Raw genomic sequence first — 16,351 nt, 5'->3', positions numbered from 1 at the left:
GACACTCGGTGATACATGTCACACGGTACATGTCACACAGAGTTTTTGGATCGAGGTAAGGTAAGTACGCGGAAATATCTCGTTACAATCATGGTGTCTTTAATTATGCTCTCTCATGCTCTCACCTCGAGTAAGTGTTTAGGGGTTTAATTTTTTATTTATTTTTTTAAATGGCCTCCTGCTCAAAATTTTACTTCCACCAGAAAATAAATATTTTGAGCTTTCCAATGATATATTACATATGCATATAGGTAAATTTTGAAACTTGGCCAAATTGGGGGATCTCAGAGCAGAACTCCAAGTTACCTGAGTGTTTTCCGCCACTGACAATTTTAAAAATTACTACCGTAATTTCCCGAATATAACGCGCACTTTTTTTCCCCAAAATCAACTTGTAAACTCATGGTGCGCATTATAAACGGGTACATGGATGGAGACAGAAATATATATGTATTACATATATATATATAAACCGATTTTTTTTCATTGACACGGCCACGTTGTGTTGAAGAAACATATGCGGCGACCCGTTGCCGACCATTACGGTACGTGACGTCACCATTTTGTTTCGGTAATACTTCACACTAATCGGCCGAATGATTTCGTCTGTGTTAAATTCTGCTTTTTTCACTCTTCATAAAGCACAGAATTTAGTTTCTTGAACTCATTTGAGTCGACGTTTATTGCAGCTCCACAATTCGGACCATAACAAATGTAAGGACACACACTTCCTGTGTCCGTCAACTATATCGGTCCCTCGGGAAACTCAAACCCAAATAACAATAGTTCAGTAGTTTTACCGTATCAATCCATGGAAGAAACATTTATTTGTCATGAGGAAACGAGCAAGTTATACAGCAGCCTTTAAAAGAAAAGTCACATCCGTTTTGTTTTCTCCTAGATTCTGGTAAGTTGGAGAAGTTGTCAAATCATATTATTACCGTAAATATTGTCAGTTTACGGTAATGTTTTGAACTACCAATGTGCTATGCTTGTGCTGTGTTTCACCAGTCAGTAAAATGACATCTCTGTATCTGTACACGAGCTCTGTTTTCTTGTATTCTTCTATTTATTGGTGCTAAAATTAGGGTGCGCGTTATAAACGGGTACAATAATTTTCCCAAAATTTTACAAGTAAATTTGGGGTGCGCATTATACACGGGTGCGCCTTATATTCGGGAAATTACGGTAATACTGCTAAAGCTTTATGATTGTGTCATCATTATTTTTTTGTTTTAGATATTTCGTCTTCTTTTTAGATTGTCTGGCTTATAACAAACCTTGAGCAAAGTGCGTTGTGTACCGGTGTTCTGCCAAAACATCCTACATCGGCGAAACGTCTATATGAGGCGAATTTGACACCCAAAGTACTACTGTGCGCTTTCAACTCATTTTGATTAGATTCATACAGGCAGAACGAACTAAAAAAATACCTTAAGAAGATACTTAAATGTAGTATCATATCAATAACAAATAAGGAAGGTTTACTTACGCTACGTGAATAATGTGGTCAATAGATCAACACTGCTTTAAAACTACCACAAGAAAACATAATGGTTAAGTATTAGAGGGAAATACATGCTAAAAGTATTTTTGAGGCAATGAAAAGGTAATAAAAAATTCAGCAAAAACAAAAATAGTGAGTACTCGCTGCTTTTAACCGATGTGCGCATCTCAGGAAGGAATTGCAGAACACCGGTTAAGCGGCGAAGCGGTAATAAGTTAACATTTTCATCCCGCTGGTAACGCATTACTTTTTCATTTTTAAAACAATATTCACAATTTCTTTCAACTGATCGGAAATAGCTAGTAAGCCAATGTGTTTCAAGTTTTTGTTTTCAGAACTTTACCAAACATTTGAACAAAGTGAAGCAGTGACAAATAGGCTAGTGACAATATATAAAAGGTTATACAGTATATCGCAATACGTTGTAGGGTCAATGGTATGCTCCAACTAAGAGTTTATATATTTTAAAAAGGACCCAGCAGGTTGCTACCAAAAAGTTCCATTAGAATAGTGTCTTCGTTAGCTCATTGGCTGCCATTGACGCCGCTAGACATTCAATTCATTTTGACTGGGTTGGACATCTAGTGCTGTCAATGCCACTGAAACCAGAGCATCCACAGCCAGTCTTGGTGGGCATTTACAGGTCACTTCCAGTTCATATTAGGACATTTATAGGTTACTTCCCGTTGATTTGAGTCACTTCCTATTCATCTGGGGACATTCTTGAGTCACGTCCTATTCAATAACCCAAAATCAACAGGAGGTAAACGCCCCCAAAATGACCGAAAATCAACAGGAATTTACCTGAAATGGCCCAAAATAAACTCGCCGCCTGGCATTGGCTACAACTGACAGCGGTAGACGTCCAGTGCGTTTGAACTGGAAGGTTGTCAGCAAATCAACGTTCATTTGCTGCCATCCCTTCCACTTTAAACGGATTGCACATCTACTACTGATAAACTTCCTATTTACAGCAGGAGGATGAAAAAAGCTCGATTTTCTATTTATTAGTTGTATAACGCAACACCAACCACTACTACTACTACTACTGCGCATTATAATGCAGTGCGCCCTGTACATGAAAACAGTTTTAAAATGGCCCACTCATTGAAAGTGCACCCTGTACTCCGATGCGCCTTATAGTGCGGAAAATAAGGTAAATGCTTATTTTCTCTGCAGTGAGAATGCTGCACCATGTGACTACTCTGTTGTACAATACCGCCTCAAGTTAAAATTCATTCCAATATTAATGAATTAGAAGAATGTTTGTGTTGTGTTTTTCCTCCTACAGAAACCATATTAAAACAAAAATATATTTCCCTCCCCAATCTTTTTCCATTGTTCAAACATTTTTGAAAATATTCCAGGGAGCCACTAGGACAGCGCAAAAGAGCTCTAGAGCCACGGGTTGTTGACTGCCGGCCTAGATACTTAATTATTTAGGACTGACACATTCTTTCAAAATAAAATACTAATGCATGTTTGCCTGTGTCCACGTCTATTCTTTAGATGAATACACCAGCAAGAAAGCAAAATATACAACAATTATTCTATTTACATCGACTGTCTTGAATGCTTAACAGAGCTGTGGAATCTTTTTCCTTTGAGTGTCTTCTCATCAACCTTTTCACACTACGTTTTGTAGGCAAAACCAGCCATCATGTGGCTGCATAAGGTGGGAAATTCAAGCCAAACTCACATGACACAGGCAGGATATTGTGAGGCAAACTTGAGAGCAACAACCCGATTTTGCAAGCTGCTCCCCTTCCCTCTGGCCACTTTGCTGTAAATCTCAGCGGGGGAACTGTATGTTCGAACACCTGCCATTCTGCCATCCAAGATGACACGAGCAACAGGTGACGCTAACCAAACTGTCACAGATGCCCCCTTTATACGAGGCATCACTCTACTCTCTCAGTGTTCAAATATGGAACACGTTTGTTTGTATTTTTGTGTAAGCATGGCAATTCTACTTCTGTATCATAGTACAGTATGCATTGAATGTTTCAAATTGCGAGATAAAGTACATTTGAAGGCGAATAAATGATCCATAATTTGACAGCAAATTATAAGCAAAAGTACTTACAATAGCGTACTCAGTGAGATCTGATAGTTGATGTGGCATTACATCTTGCAAGTGTGATGCAAGTAGAATGTTTTGTTTTACAGTGATTTTAATGTCATCTTAAACTTGTTTTTCTTTGTCATTAAAGTTAGATTTGACTGTTTCCATGTCTTCACATTAAATGTTCATTAAAACATTGTCTACTGAGTAACCAGCATTAGCCGATTGCACACTGTGCAATGTAATTAACATGCCGACAAGTCATTTCTTATACCGGTAATTCCACTGTTTGACAGCTCTAACAACTACTGCGTTTTCTACAATAACTACTGATTCTACGAACTGAGCTGAGAAACGGATGTCATTAGAAGAATTGCTAATATGCTTTAATGAAAGTAGCCAATAAAGAGGGAAAAACACATGAGTATGCATTCTTTCTTCATGAAACCACAAAGCAGAGTGTGTTCTGTGCGTGAGTCATAACAGTAGTGGTGTTATGCTTAGTCTCAGTATGCAGGAAAATGTCAGGCAGACAGGCATCTACCAGCCTGGGCCTTGCATGTCCACTGTATCCAGTGCTGCCTTCAAGTGCTGTCATAAACATTGTAATTACAAGCTCAGGGCAACACCGTATGGCCAACAGAGGAGAACAGAGGGAGGATTTTCTTGCAATGAAATGTTAACTTCTGGGGGTGGACAGCTCGGGAGCCGAGTCAATTGATAGTAAAACACTGTGTTATTATAACATTACATTGTTGGGATATTACGAGTAGTGTATATTTTTGCATTTTCTGGTCACTGGTCATTTGGCTCCTGTTTTTACAGCTCTAGAGGAAGAACTCAAATACAGCCGCTTCCAATAACAACATTTGCAGGAGCACATAAAAGCATGTTAATTTGCAAACAAATCATTTAAGGCTGCATAGAAGTCAGTTAGCAGCCGGAAAAAAAACTAAACCGACACAGCTCATTATTAACATTCCCCGCCCCTGACGGCGTCAGATGTCATATCCATTTTGACTGGAAAGTAACGACGGGAGAACCCCACCACAGCTATTTAGAGTAATGTCAACTGACAACACTTTGCCACAACTTAGAACAAGCAATGAGGGGAAAAGATATTGAAAGACAGATAAACACATTGGATGCCAAAGACAACTCCCAGTAGCTTTTTAGTATGCAAACGAAAAGCTGGGAACTCGAGCAACCTGGATGTGTGTACTGTCTAGAAATGCATGCCAGAGATTATATAATAATCAGCCCGGGGCCTCTGTGTCCTAGTTGGTGTGAATACTCGAGAATCTGGAGGAGATTAAGCCACTTGTGAATATGATGACTGACTACATAAATGATTAGAATTTGCCAACAAACACTAACACTGAAAACAATCAAATTACAGGAGGGATTATCTCATCTAGGGTGCCCATACGTTCTGATTTACGCAGGACAGTCTGTCATTTAAATGCCTCATCCGACATCCTGCACAGCCTTGAGTAGGACACTCACTTTCGGAGTGAACACAATACACTCCACTTGGTTCGCGAGTGCTTGCTGCATAGTATAGTATTAACAGAGTATGTGTTGTAGTATTTGGTAAAAAAGAACATACATGTTAAAAACACCCACTGACGGCAATAGACGTCTTGGACATCTATTGCTGTCGATGGCAGACAATGTTTTAAACCCTTAGAAAAGTACCATTTTATCTCAACATTTATATGCACTGTCAACGGAACTTGTAGACATCACTGTCACAGACAAGTCATTTCTCATTGTCAAACAGTTGCTAAAAAGAGGGAAATGGTGAGTTTGATTCAATTGATGTTTGTGTTAGCATGATAGTGATTAGCTGCTTAGTATAATCATGTGCCAGACCTGCCGGTATGATATTCTAACAGTATGATAACCTTAAACCCAAATATCATGGTTTCACGGTATTGCAATTACAGTTCTAAAATGTGTTACTTTGAGATATCTGGGTTATTAAAAAAAAAAAAAATCCATTGAACAGGATTTTTATTTTTCAAAACATATTTGCAAATTGGAATATAAGTATAATGTTAAGTTATAATAAATTAAAAAACAAAAAATCACTGAAATACTCTAAATAAAATCAAAAATAAGTGCAGTTCTTTAGGTGAGCGTAAACCCACAGGCACAGCCCAACATTATTAAAATCTGAACAAAAATAACTGAATTATTTTTCATAAAAAGCACACGTGTATTACTCTTATCGTGTTTACATTATACACAAATTCTCTTACTCAACACAGACAGTTGCCAGAGAGAAAAAACACCACGTTTTACCACCGCTAGACACAGTAAACTGGCCGGAGTTAACTCTCATAGCTGGTGGGAAACGTTCTCGACAGTGTTTACTAACCTTAAATTTTGTATAAACGCGAAATCATATTGGAGGTATTGCCTCCTCGGCAACCACCCTGTGCAAACATGTTTTACGTGTTGGTTGGCCCTCCTCCTCTAAGCCACAGCCGTCTGTAACTTTTCTGTAGCCTAAGTATTCCCATACCAGAGATTTCGTTTTATTTAATGGGGGGGTTCAGGAGTTTCACCTCTTCCAGCCATTGTGTAGCACAGCTGACTCACTGACACTGAGCAACAACCAGTGGGGGAGGATTGAGCCTTGCAACTGCAAGCGAGGGATTTCTGCATGAATTTTTGGGACATAAAAAATAGCTAATACCTTAGGGACGGACATTTTTTGCGGTTTTGAAACCTTGACGTTTTCATACCACGGTATAACTTGAAACAGGTAATAGGCACATGTCTAGTTGTACTATTTCGTAAAAGACGAACATTCATGTTAAAATCACCCATTGACGGCCATAGACGTCTTGGACATCTATTGCTGTCAATGGCAGGCTATGCGTTTAGCCCTTACAAAAGTACTATTTTTATCTCTATATGCAATGTTAATTCAACTTTTAGACATCACTGCAACGGAGAGGTCATTTTTCATTGTGAAAGAGTTGCTAAAAAGAGGGAAATGGTGAGTTTAATTCAATTGTTGTTTGTGTTAGCATGATAACGGTTAGCTGCTTACCAAGACTGCAGTAGTTGTTAGTTTTTGACTATTTTGTAAATATTGTTAATACTGTAAAATATTTTCTGCGCAATACAAAAAACATTTCCATCACATTGCTTTAAAAATTCTCATTTTTATAAGCAGATATTACACTGTACTACATTATTGTTTACATAAACGTGATGTATGAACTGCCATTTGTAGTTTGGCGTTTTTATCTATTTTTGTGCAAATTCAGTTTGCGCATTTAAAGTCATTAATGTTCTGCTTTGTGACACTGCACTACACACTTGCAAGTGGGATGCCTTTACAAAATAAAAAAAAATATTGAGAACAAATCTTCCTCACTGTATTACGAAACTGTGTAGAGAATTGCATTGTTGTAAGGAGTGCGCTTGAGTTTATGTTGCTATTTTTCTTTCCTCAACAAATGCCACAAAGTTTCCCGATGTTGAGGAAATGTGTACTTAAAGCAGAAGTTTATAAACTTGTAGTAGCAGCCGACAGTGCATGAAAATAGTCAGCGACAACAAAAAGCACAATCAAACAAAGTGAAACTTTCGAGACAGAGATGCGCGATGAGTGTCCAAACACTTCATTTCCGTGCTCGTTTGTTGCCATGTTTACTTTGGCGGATAATGTAAATAAAACACAAAACGTGCAAGTGGCGTGACCGCAACAGTTTGGTAAGCGGGCATTCGGTAGAGGAGCCGTAGTAAGCAGTAAGGTAGAGTGACACACGAGACGAGGCGAGGTGTTTGTTCAATGGAAACATTATCTTGTAACAGTGGCGGAGTGGGGAAATCTCGTTGTCCCGAAATGATGTCAGCTCGACGGGCCGTAAGCCTTTTTTTGCTAAGCTGCTATCAAAACTGATGCCTCTTAGGCTAACGTTAGCTTAGCCGCTGCTCAGCTAGTTAAAAATGGCTGCTTTCCTTTAGTTTTAAATCTCTTACCAGACAGAATAGATTGGAATGGCAATCCTCCAAGCTGCCCCCGTTTGGTACAAAACAAGAACTCATCCTTCTTCACTCCGAGGTCCAACGCGCCATCATTTCACTTCCCGGGAAATAAAAGGGTTATGTTGTTTTGTCTTTTCTAGTGTGTTCAAGCTTAATCAGCGAGTAATAATTTCTGCAACATTTGGCTGGAGCATAGTTCATTTAACAACCTTCCGATTGTAATTCAACCGGCGGGGTTTGAAAAGCGGATCAAATTGTTTGTGTTGGTCTTCAGGGCGACATCTCCAAAGCATCGCAAGTTCAATCAATTTCCAGGAGGCAAAAAAAAAAAATGTTCATAAAACAAAAAGAAAAGGAGAGCAAAGAAGCAACTCTCCCCCTCCCCCTTAAGCCCTAAAAACGGTCTCAGCTTAAAAAATAAAAAAACATTCCGTAGCACTCCGCGGCGGCAAAATTCATTCTAGAAGCCAAATACATCCCCGTAAAAGCCGCTAAAAATGGCATCAGCCTCGATTCGAACAATGATTACGATCATGATATCTGTCTCGGTTCCTGTTGGTTTCCATTTGAATTCATGGATTCCTTTCTTTAATGGCGGCCACAGGGACAATTCTGCCTTCCACAGCCGATTGGCTCATTCGTGGTCAAAGATTTATCAAGTTTGCTGAATTTCACCTTATTAGAATGCTAAATTCTTATTAACTTCCTGGAAAATAAATGTTTAGAATTGACATTCCTCCACAAAGCGGTTCGTGTTTTCAAAACCAAGACTATTAAACAGTCATTTTGTGTTACACCGATCTTTCTTAATCATATTTCAGATTTACACCTGCGCTTATTGAAAAACCAGACGATTTTGCTCACGTTTGTCTCTGTTCAATGTTTTATTTTGAAATTCACAGCACCAGCATTCGTTCTGAATATGGCAAACTTTACACTGTCGTGGTCATGAGGGTTGTAACAACACAACGCTGGTGTGTGTTGCCATTTGGCCGGCGCAAGTGGCGCTGCTGAGCAACAGATTTCGTTCCGGAATATCAAATCCTATAAAGTTGCTCACTTTACCCAGTGCTCCACCTAGCGCATGTGAAGTTGCGCCTGCTTTCTAAACAGTGCACCCGAGATGCAGCGATTGTGCTTTGTATTTTTTTATTCAACAATCCATTTGGTCTGATTTGACCATGAATCTAAACTGAAAAAAGGGCTTAGGTTTGCCTAGGGACGGTAGGGACATGACACTACCAACTTTTCAAGATGATCAAATTGTCCTCACCAACTTTTAAACAACGTTATTTGCATTATTTGTATAAGGACTTCAGTTATCGGTCATTTAGATTGTCTTCTCATGGTATAAGGATAGAATTGACCCTACCATGATTAAGGGAACTATTTTCATTATGTTCAGACTTACATTTTACCCCCTTTCATTTGCTAAATGTGCCAGTCCATTTTCCGCCCTCAACACACATTTGATTGGCTGATGACCAGTGTTTTTAATCTTACTTTTAAAAGCAAATAATTAGTGACAAATTACTTCTCCCGGAAAGTAATTGAGTCAGTAACTCAGTTACCTCAATGTAAGAGTAAATAGTTACTTGGCAAATACTTTTCATGTTTTACTCATTGTTACATGATCAATTCTATAATGTCTTTCACACCAAATATGTTTATATTAACTGATAGTATTGAACTGTTTATTTCCATTCAAAAAAAAAAAAAAAAGGTCACACTATGGCTACGTTCATACTACGGGTTTTAATGCACGAATCCGATTTTTTCGTGTTTTTCCGACTCGAGTGAGGCATTAATTTGACGGTCTGAACGTGACAAGTCGCATAGAACGGGACCATTTCAAATCCGATCTGGGTCACTTTCGTATGTGGTCTAAATCCGATCTGGGCCACATTTTTCCAGACTGTCGCGGCGGTCTGTACTGTCCAGTCCCGCAAATCAGATTTCATGCAGCAATTACGTCATCAAATAGCGAGAGAGTCGTTACCGTAGCGATGCACCTGTGCGTTATTAGCGCCTAGCTTGCAGTGAACACGGCTTTCGGGGAAGGGCTGGGCTTCACAACAGTCATAAAAAATAAAAATGGGTTGAGGATAAGCCTGAGAATGCTCAGTTTTCTCTGTTACAAGTGAGCAATATTTCAACATTGCTTACACGGCCGAGAGAGAGTCGGGGCAAACTGCCCATATGTTTGTGACGTGCACGGACAGTGCGTGCATGCTATCGATCCATATAAACTTTGAATATAAGCCTAAACGGGGATTATTTATGTCTGTTATTTGTGTCCTCCTTTTGAAAAGCAAAACATGATATCCCTGGAATGACGGATGACGTGTGTCATTTGTTTTGAGGCTTCTGCGCATGCGGGTCTTCTTGCTTAGCGCGTGTCGGACTGCGAATTAGTGCGCATGCGTAATACTTGAACGGTCTCAATGGATAAAAGCAGTCTGAACGGGCACGCCAAAAAAACGGATATGACAAAAAATCGGTTTCGTGCATTAAGACCTGTAGTATGAACGTTGCCTATGTGAAGTTCAAAGGGTTTTTGGGACAATGGGCCCTAGCCAAATTCTTTACTCTAAACTTAACTAGACACAGGGGTATTGCGGATATTGCGATAACTAGATTGTAACCTTTGCTATGTTTGGAAGTCATTTAATATTGTGAATCAACCATGAAAGTTGTTAAAATTGCTCCCGTTATTGCATTAGTTCCCTTCTGTCTACTTCCGACATGTGAAAGTTTTTAAACTGTTACATCGTTTAAAGATAGATTCAACTCAAGATTTTGCCGATTTAGGAGTATTTTAGATAAAAAGTTACTTTGGTTCGCTAGGAAGGTTTGCTACAACAGAGCCTTCCTGAGAAGTCTACTGCATTTGCAAATGGCAGCCATTTACTAACGCCAGTGAGTCTGTCATTTCGCATATAGCTCTCTATACATGTGCTTACGCCGTCCAGTTGGTCATTTCTCATCTAGTTCTATTTACATGTCATATCTACCGTAGCATCATGTGGGCGTAGTTTGTAGGCTGTCGGGTCGGCTGCAGTCAGGTATTATTGGAGCCACCTAGCATCGCGTTTGCAATATTCAACCAAATTGCAGTAACGCACTAACGCATCCCTCAGTAATGGTAACGGCGTTGCTGAAAAAAAAATAACACTGTTAGTAACACCGTTATACTCTAACGCCGTTATTAACAACACTGCTAATGACCCTCTCCCTCCAACTCACACACACGCACTCACAGCCCTTACAGAAATACATGTTGACAACATTCCACCCCTTTTCAAGATAAGGGATGTTAAAAGGTTTTTTTTTTACCAAATGTAAAAAGACAACAATGTTGTGGAGGTAAGGAACACCCCACTAATTTTGCTACTGAAAGTCCAACCTGCATCAGAGTTAGCATAACATTAAACTGTGTGAATTTTCTAACCTGCAAAACTCAAGTAGGAAGCTGCTTAGAAAGAAGGGTCCCCCTGTATGTGTTTTCTGCTGTTAATGTTAATTAAACAGTGAGAAATGTAGTGAACCGGTCTTTACCGCTTTCTCCCTAATTTCCATTTTTATTTTATTTATGTGTTCTTAAATCACCCCAAGGCGGCACGGTGGCTTAGTGGTTAGCACATCTGCCTCACAGTTCTGAGATCAAGGGTTCAATCCCGGGCTTCGGCCTTCCTGTGTGGAGTTTGCATGTTCTCCCCGTGCCTGCGTGGGTTTCCTCCGGGAACTCCGGTTTCCTCCCACATCCCAAAAACATGCATGGTAGGCTGATTGAACACTCTAAATTGTCCGTAGGTATGAGTGTGTGCGTGAATGGTTGTATGTCTCCTTGTGCCCTGCGATTGGCTGGCAACCAGTTCAGGGTGTCCCCTGCCTACTGCCCATAGTTGGCTGGGATAGGCTCCAGCACCTCCGCGACCCTCGTGAGGAAAAAGCGGCATGAAAAATGAGTGAATGAATAAATCACCCCAAAGGGGCTTTAATTTTTTGTTTGTTTTGCTTGTGGACTAAAGCAGTTGTGTTTTACCCGAAGGAAGACTCAATTTTATTTATTTTTTGTTATTCCCTGACTAAGAAATTTTTTCAGGTATATTTGATTTCTTTATTTAGACAGACAATGTTGAGTTCTCTTTAGGCATATGTGTATTTTTTGCATTCCTGGATAGTTAAGAGATTATTAACACATTTGTATTTATTGTGTACTAATATAATTTAAATTATATTCAAATGTTGCCATTTAAATTTGCTAATAAAATCAAGGAATTTATTCTGGTTTTCAAAATGTTTCTTTTGTAGTTTTTTTAAAAGAAAGGTTTGAATCAAACGGTGTATCACCTGAAGCAATACACATGAAAGTTAGAAAAAGTCAATGCAGATTTATTTTGCAATGATTATTTAGCCTATCAATTAATCTGGTTCATATTCATGAGAAATGTGGCCCTGACCCCTGGTGACCCAATCTGTTTGGTTTTATTAATGTCCTGTCCCCAGCAAGAAGTGTACATGCAGGTTATGCTGTTATATCGACCCTACCAATGTTAAGACCAAACCTACGCCCTTGAGTGAAAAATAGGAACTCTGTATTTATTGTTGAAATGTTTGAGAGAAACTGAAGAGATTTCGAGCAAAATAAACTACTAAAAGAAAATTAAATGTAAGTGATTATACCGTGATGCACAGATTTAAAGTATAATTGCCTGGTCGTCAAAACATTTATATTTACAAATATTTATAGATCATGTAAATCGTTACAATTACTTAATAATCCGTGTCACGTTGCAGTGTTTACAAGTGGTGTCTTGTAATTTCCCTCAAGATAACTCATCCATGTTTAAACTGTGGTGCACAGCAGAAATCAATTCAGCTGCTCAGTTTTTTTTTGCCAAGCCCTTCATTATTTGACACAGTAAATTAGAATTTGTCTCTCATTTGTTTGCCACCAAGGGCAGCAATTATGCAAACACATTGTTTCTGGTGGAGATATTAGCTGGTTGAGTCACACGTTTGCCCGGGAGGAAAGCCATGACTGGAATGAGAAATAATTGCAGGTATCTCTGTCCAGTTGAATTTGCATGACTAATGTGCGTACATTTGTGTTATGGGCTATGAAAACAAATCATTCGTGCAGTTATTGCAATCTGTTGTAATTATTTGTTTTACCAGCTCAAAGTGCTGTATAAATGGAAGTGTGGGAAAAAGATCAATATATTGTTGTTGTTTGATTTAATAGAAATACAGTATTACAATAAAACCAGCCATTAATAGATATAGGTTTCAAAACTGATATCCACCCTTTCTCAATTTAAAAATTAAAAAGTAACTCATTTGTTATGAAAATATTCACTTTGTTGAAAACATGCATTACATGATTAAGATGTGAACCCCTGTAGGTTTAAAGATGTTAATATCAACTACACTGTGAAAGCTAATATACAACTTAAAGTGCGTACGACAGGATAAAAAAAAAGTCTTAAATTGCATTATTATGTGAATTAGAATCATATTTTGAGACGATTTGACTATATGCAACAATTTGGCAAAGCGCATATGACGAGAAATTAGTGTTTTAATCCGCCGTCTCGCCACGCCTACCATTATAGGGCTCTAGCGTCCCCAACAGGTGGATGACGTCAGCGGAGAATGGTTTCATCTGATTTCGTAGGTAACCCATTGAGGGGAAATTATCCATAATTAAGAAAATGCAACGAAGAGAGCCGCAAAATGTCATCGTTTCAGTCTCTCCAATATTTTTAAAGGATATTCTTTTAATCGAAGTATTTTTCCCAATTGCTAGATAAATGGTATGATCATGACAAATAACAATCTTGTGCTAAATGGAATATGAAATAATGAAAATGCATTTATTCAAGACGACATCGCAAAATTACTCCATAATGGTCAAAACTGTCGACTTCACCTTTACTGTCGCACCTTCGGAACGCTATATTATGCCACCGTAGTTAGTCAGGCTTTTGTCATTTCCCTGCCCCCCCGGCTTCGGAGAATGTAAACAAACCAAGAGGCGTGACAGCTAGCCGACATGCTAACACAAACTGAGTGACATCTCAAAGTCTTATTTTCGCTATTCGAAGCAAAAAATCACATAAAACTAGCCCGGATCATGTCACACTGCCGTGGGGTTGTTGATTGTCTTCACCGATCGGCAACCCGCCCGGCGGAGAGCAAGTTACAGGTCATTCCCTTGCTACTATGGACAGGAGAGCTCGCCGGGGAAGCAGCTGGAGAGTACTGCTGGACAAACTGGCCGATGTCGGAGGAACGCGTATCTGCCACATGCTCAACAAAAATATAATTTAAAAAATAATGCTTTAATACACGGTGATGACGTAAACAAAGAGCGGCGTGCATTTGTTGTGCAGCTAACATGAAAGACAGAATGTGTCTTAGGAGATCTTTTCTACATGTCCATCCATGATGAAACATAAGTAAATTGTCCTTTATTTAAAGAAAGTTTGTAGTGTTTACTTTGTAATCGCTGTATTTGCGACCATTTTTAACACAAAGTTAAAATTTCTGATGGGGTTGAAAATTTGATAGAACATCGGGCACATGAAGAGGGCAATAAACCGAGTATAGAGCTCTCCCGGCGGGGGGATGTGTGACTCGGTCGTCGGCCAAGTAGACGAGGAGCATGTCAGCCACAAAATGCAAAGCACCTACGTATTAAAATGATCCCAGTATTTGACATAATACAAAACACGATGTTTACTCACTTCCTCGTAAGTCCAATGGTCCCACAGTAGTAGGGCTTGTTTTGGCCAATATCCACCGGTGAATGGGAACCTTTTGAAACCCCAAAAAGGCTCACATGCCTCTCCCTGGTGCAGCAAAGTTTTTCTGCAGCCGTTTGGCTGGCGTGATGCGAAAAATAAACGAATTAATCTGCAAAATCAGATGAATCCTTAGTCCTTCTCATACAACAGTACGGCTGGATAGTGAAGAGGACTCCTTCTAGCGTACACGTCACAGCGCCCTCTTCCCAACTCGAGACTTGAGTCGGAAGTCACTCATTTTCATGGCGCGGGATTAAAAAATTGAATACGTAAAACGATCGCTTCCACACACATCCAAGTGTTTCATTTCATTCAGGAGCATAAAACACCGCGTGAAATATGAAATATACATGCTTTTTGGTGTCTTACGCACTTTAAATAAATATGATAAGTGAACCAAGCTCAGTTTTTATCAACTTGTTGTGAACACTATTTTTTAGTACGTAAGTAGTAATTTGGGGCTGGAAAACATGCCTAACTTTATGTATTTCAGTTAGGTCAAATTCGAAAGAATATCTTCCAGACTTGCGCAGATCTGCCTCGTCTATTTCGTGCTTTTCTGACACCAAAACATTCCCGCACACGTCCACTGTGAACGGCGGCGTCAGTCAGAGAAGACAACGCGACAGTTTACAAGAGAGTAACATATTGTAGCGACTGTTATTTATCTGTTCCGCCGCAATAGGTGATGGGTAGTTGTGGCAGCCGCGACTCAGAGTAGTGATTGCTGTTATGTCATATGTGTTCTGTTCAATGAAGTGTGTTGTTTCTTCGGGTCGTGGGGCAGCAAGTCTTAAAAAGAAAAGCCTGTCTCTGTCATTCTTCTCCACATCTCTCAACAGAATATTTACCTACCAAATCTATGTGAAGTAGGTGAAGGTGTTGAAGAGAACTCTGGTTATACGTAGTTAGGGTTGGGCATCGAGCATCTAACACGCCGATGCTCCCGGAATTGTTCGAATTTTAAAATTTCGATTCCTTGTTTCGATGCCCTGACCGCCGAGCGGAAAAAAATTGCTCGAGTTTAAAGACTGATATTTATATACAAGTTATAATTAGCCCTGTGAAAAGTTCGTTTAATTTAAAAAAAAATGTTGAGAAGACTTTAATATAAATTATGCAATTTTTTGGACCCTGCATTTTTTTTTTTTGTGACTCTGCCTCTTAAAAGAATCGGAATTGGGAATCGTTCGAAAATGGAATCGAAACGTGGAATCGGAACCGGAATAGTTCAATTTCAAACGATGCCCAACCCTAGTTATAGTACAGCATATAAGGTTACACTGATTCTTCATTTCACACCAAGCATTAACAAAACATTCAGCAGCGTGTCAAGAGCTACTGTCTCTTGTGTCTTAAATGCATTGTTGAGCATTTTATAATAGTTTAATTCCCCTGAGTTAATCAATTGAGTGTTCTCCCTTCATTTATTTGCAGGTAGGGTCATTGCTGTTTTAAAACGTGTTATCAAATCAATTAGCATGTGCTTTTTATATTGTAGAATTGTTTCAAGTTTTTAAAAAATGAAGTTCACCTGCACATGATTAATGATTACTGATGATATCACTTCAGTACCGGAAGCTCACAATAAATAAATAACTGTAATCTAGTTCATTCCAGTTATTTTGAGTACTGCAAACTCAAATAAATTCGTATAATCCAATTATTAATGTTAATTTGAGTCTGGAAAACTTGAAATAACTAAGTAAATTGTATCTAATTCATGTAAGTAACATGAATTACATTTTCTAAGGCAACAAGTTTGCATTTCTTTTTTAAGTCAAGTCAATCATATTTTACAGTTTAGGGCTGCCATGATGAATTGAACAATCGACATATAACACATGACCAAACCAAGCAAGAACTATTTTGATAGTCGATAAATCGTTTTCGACATTTTTTTTAACAAAAGTTATCGAAATTATCCTTTGTGAGCCCCTCGAAGCGAATTATTTCTTT

General features: G+C 38.9%; 1 protein-coding gene across 1 annotated transcript in view; it reads right to left on the bottom strand.

The window, feature by feature from the left end:
• Positions 1-8,213, bottom strand: part of med13a (mediator complex subunit 13a) — a 167,903-nt gene extending 159,690 nt beyond the window's left edge. Inside the window, exon 1 of the mRNA XM_057820128.1 lies at positions 7,575-8,213. Within this exon, the coding sequence (XP_057676111.1) occupies positions 7,575-7,640 (66 nt within the window). The 5' untranslated portion in view covers positions 7,641-8,213. The remainder of the gene's footprint in view (positions 1-7,574) is intronic.
• Positions 8,214-16,351: the final 8,138 nt, after the last annotated feature.

This window comes from Corythoichthys intestinalis, chromosome 18 (assembly GCF_030265065.1).
Source record: "Corythoichthys intestinalis isolate RoL2023-P3 chromosome 18, ASM3026506v1, whole genome shotgun sequence".
Taxonomy (NCBI): domain Eukaryota; kingdom Metazoa; phylum Chordata; class Actinopteri; order Syngnathiformes; family Syngnathidae; genus Corythoichthys; species Corythoichthys intestinalis.
This window is presented reverse-complemented; position numbering and strand designations above follow the sequence as displayed.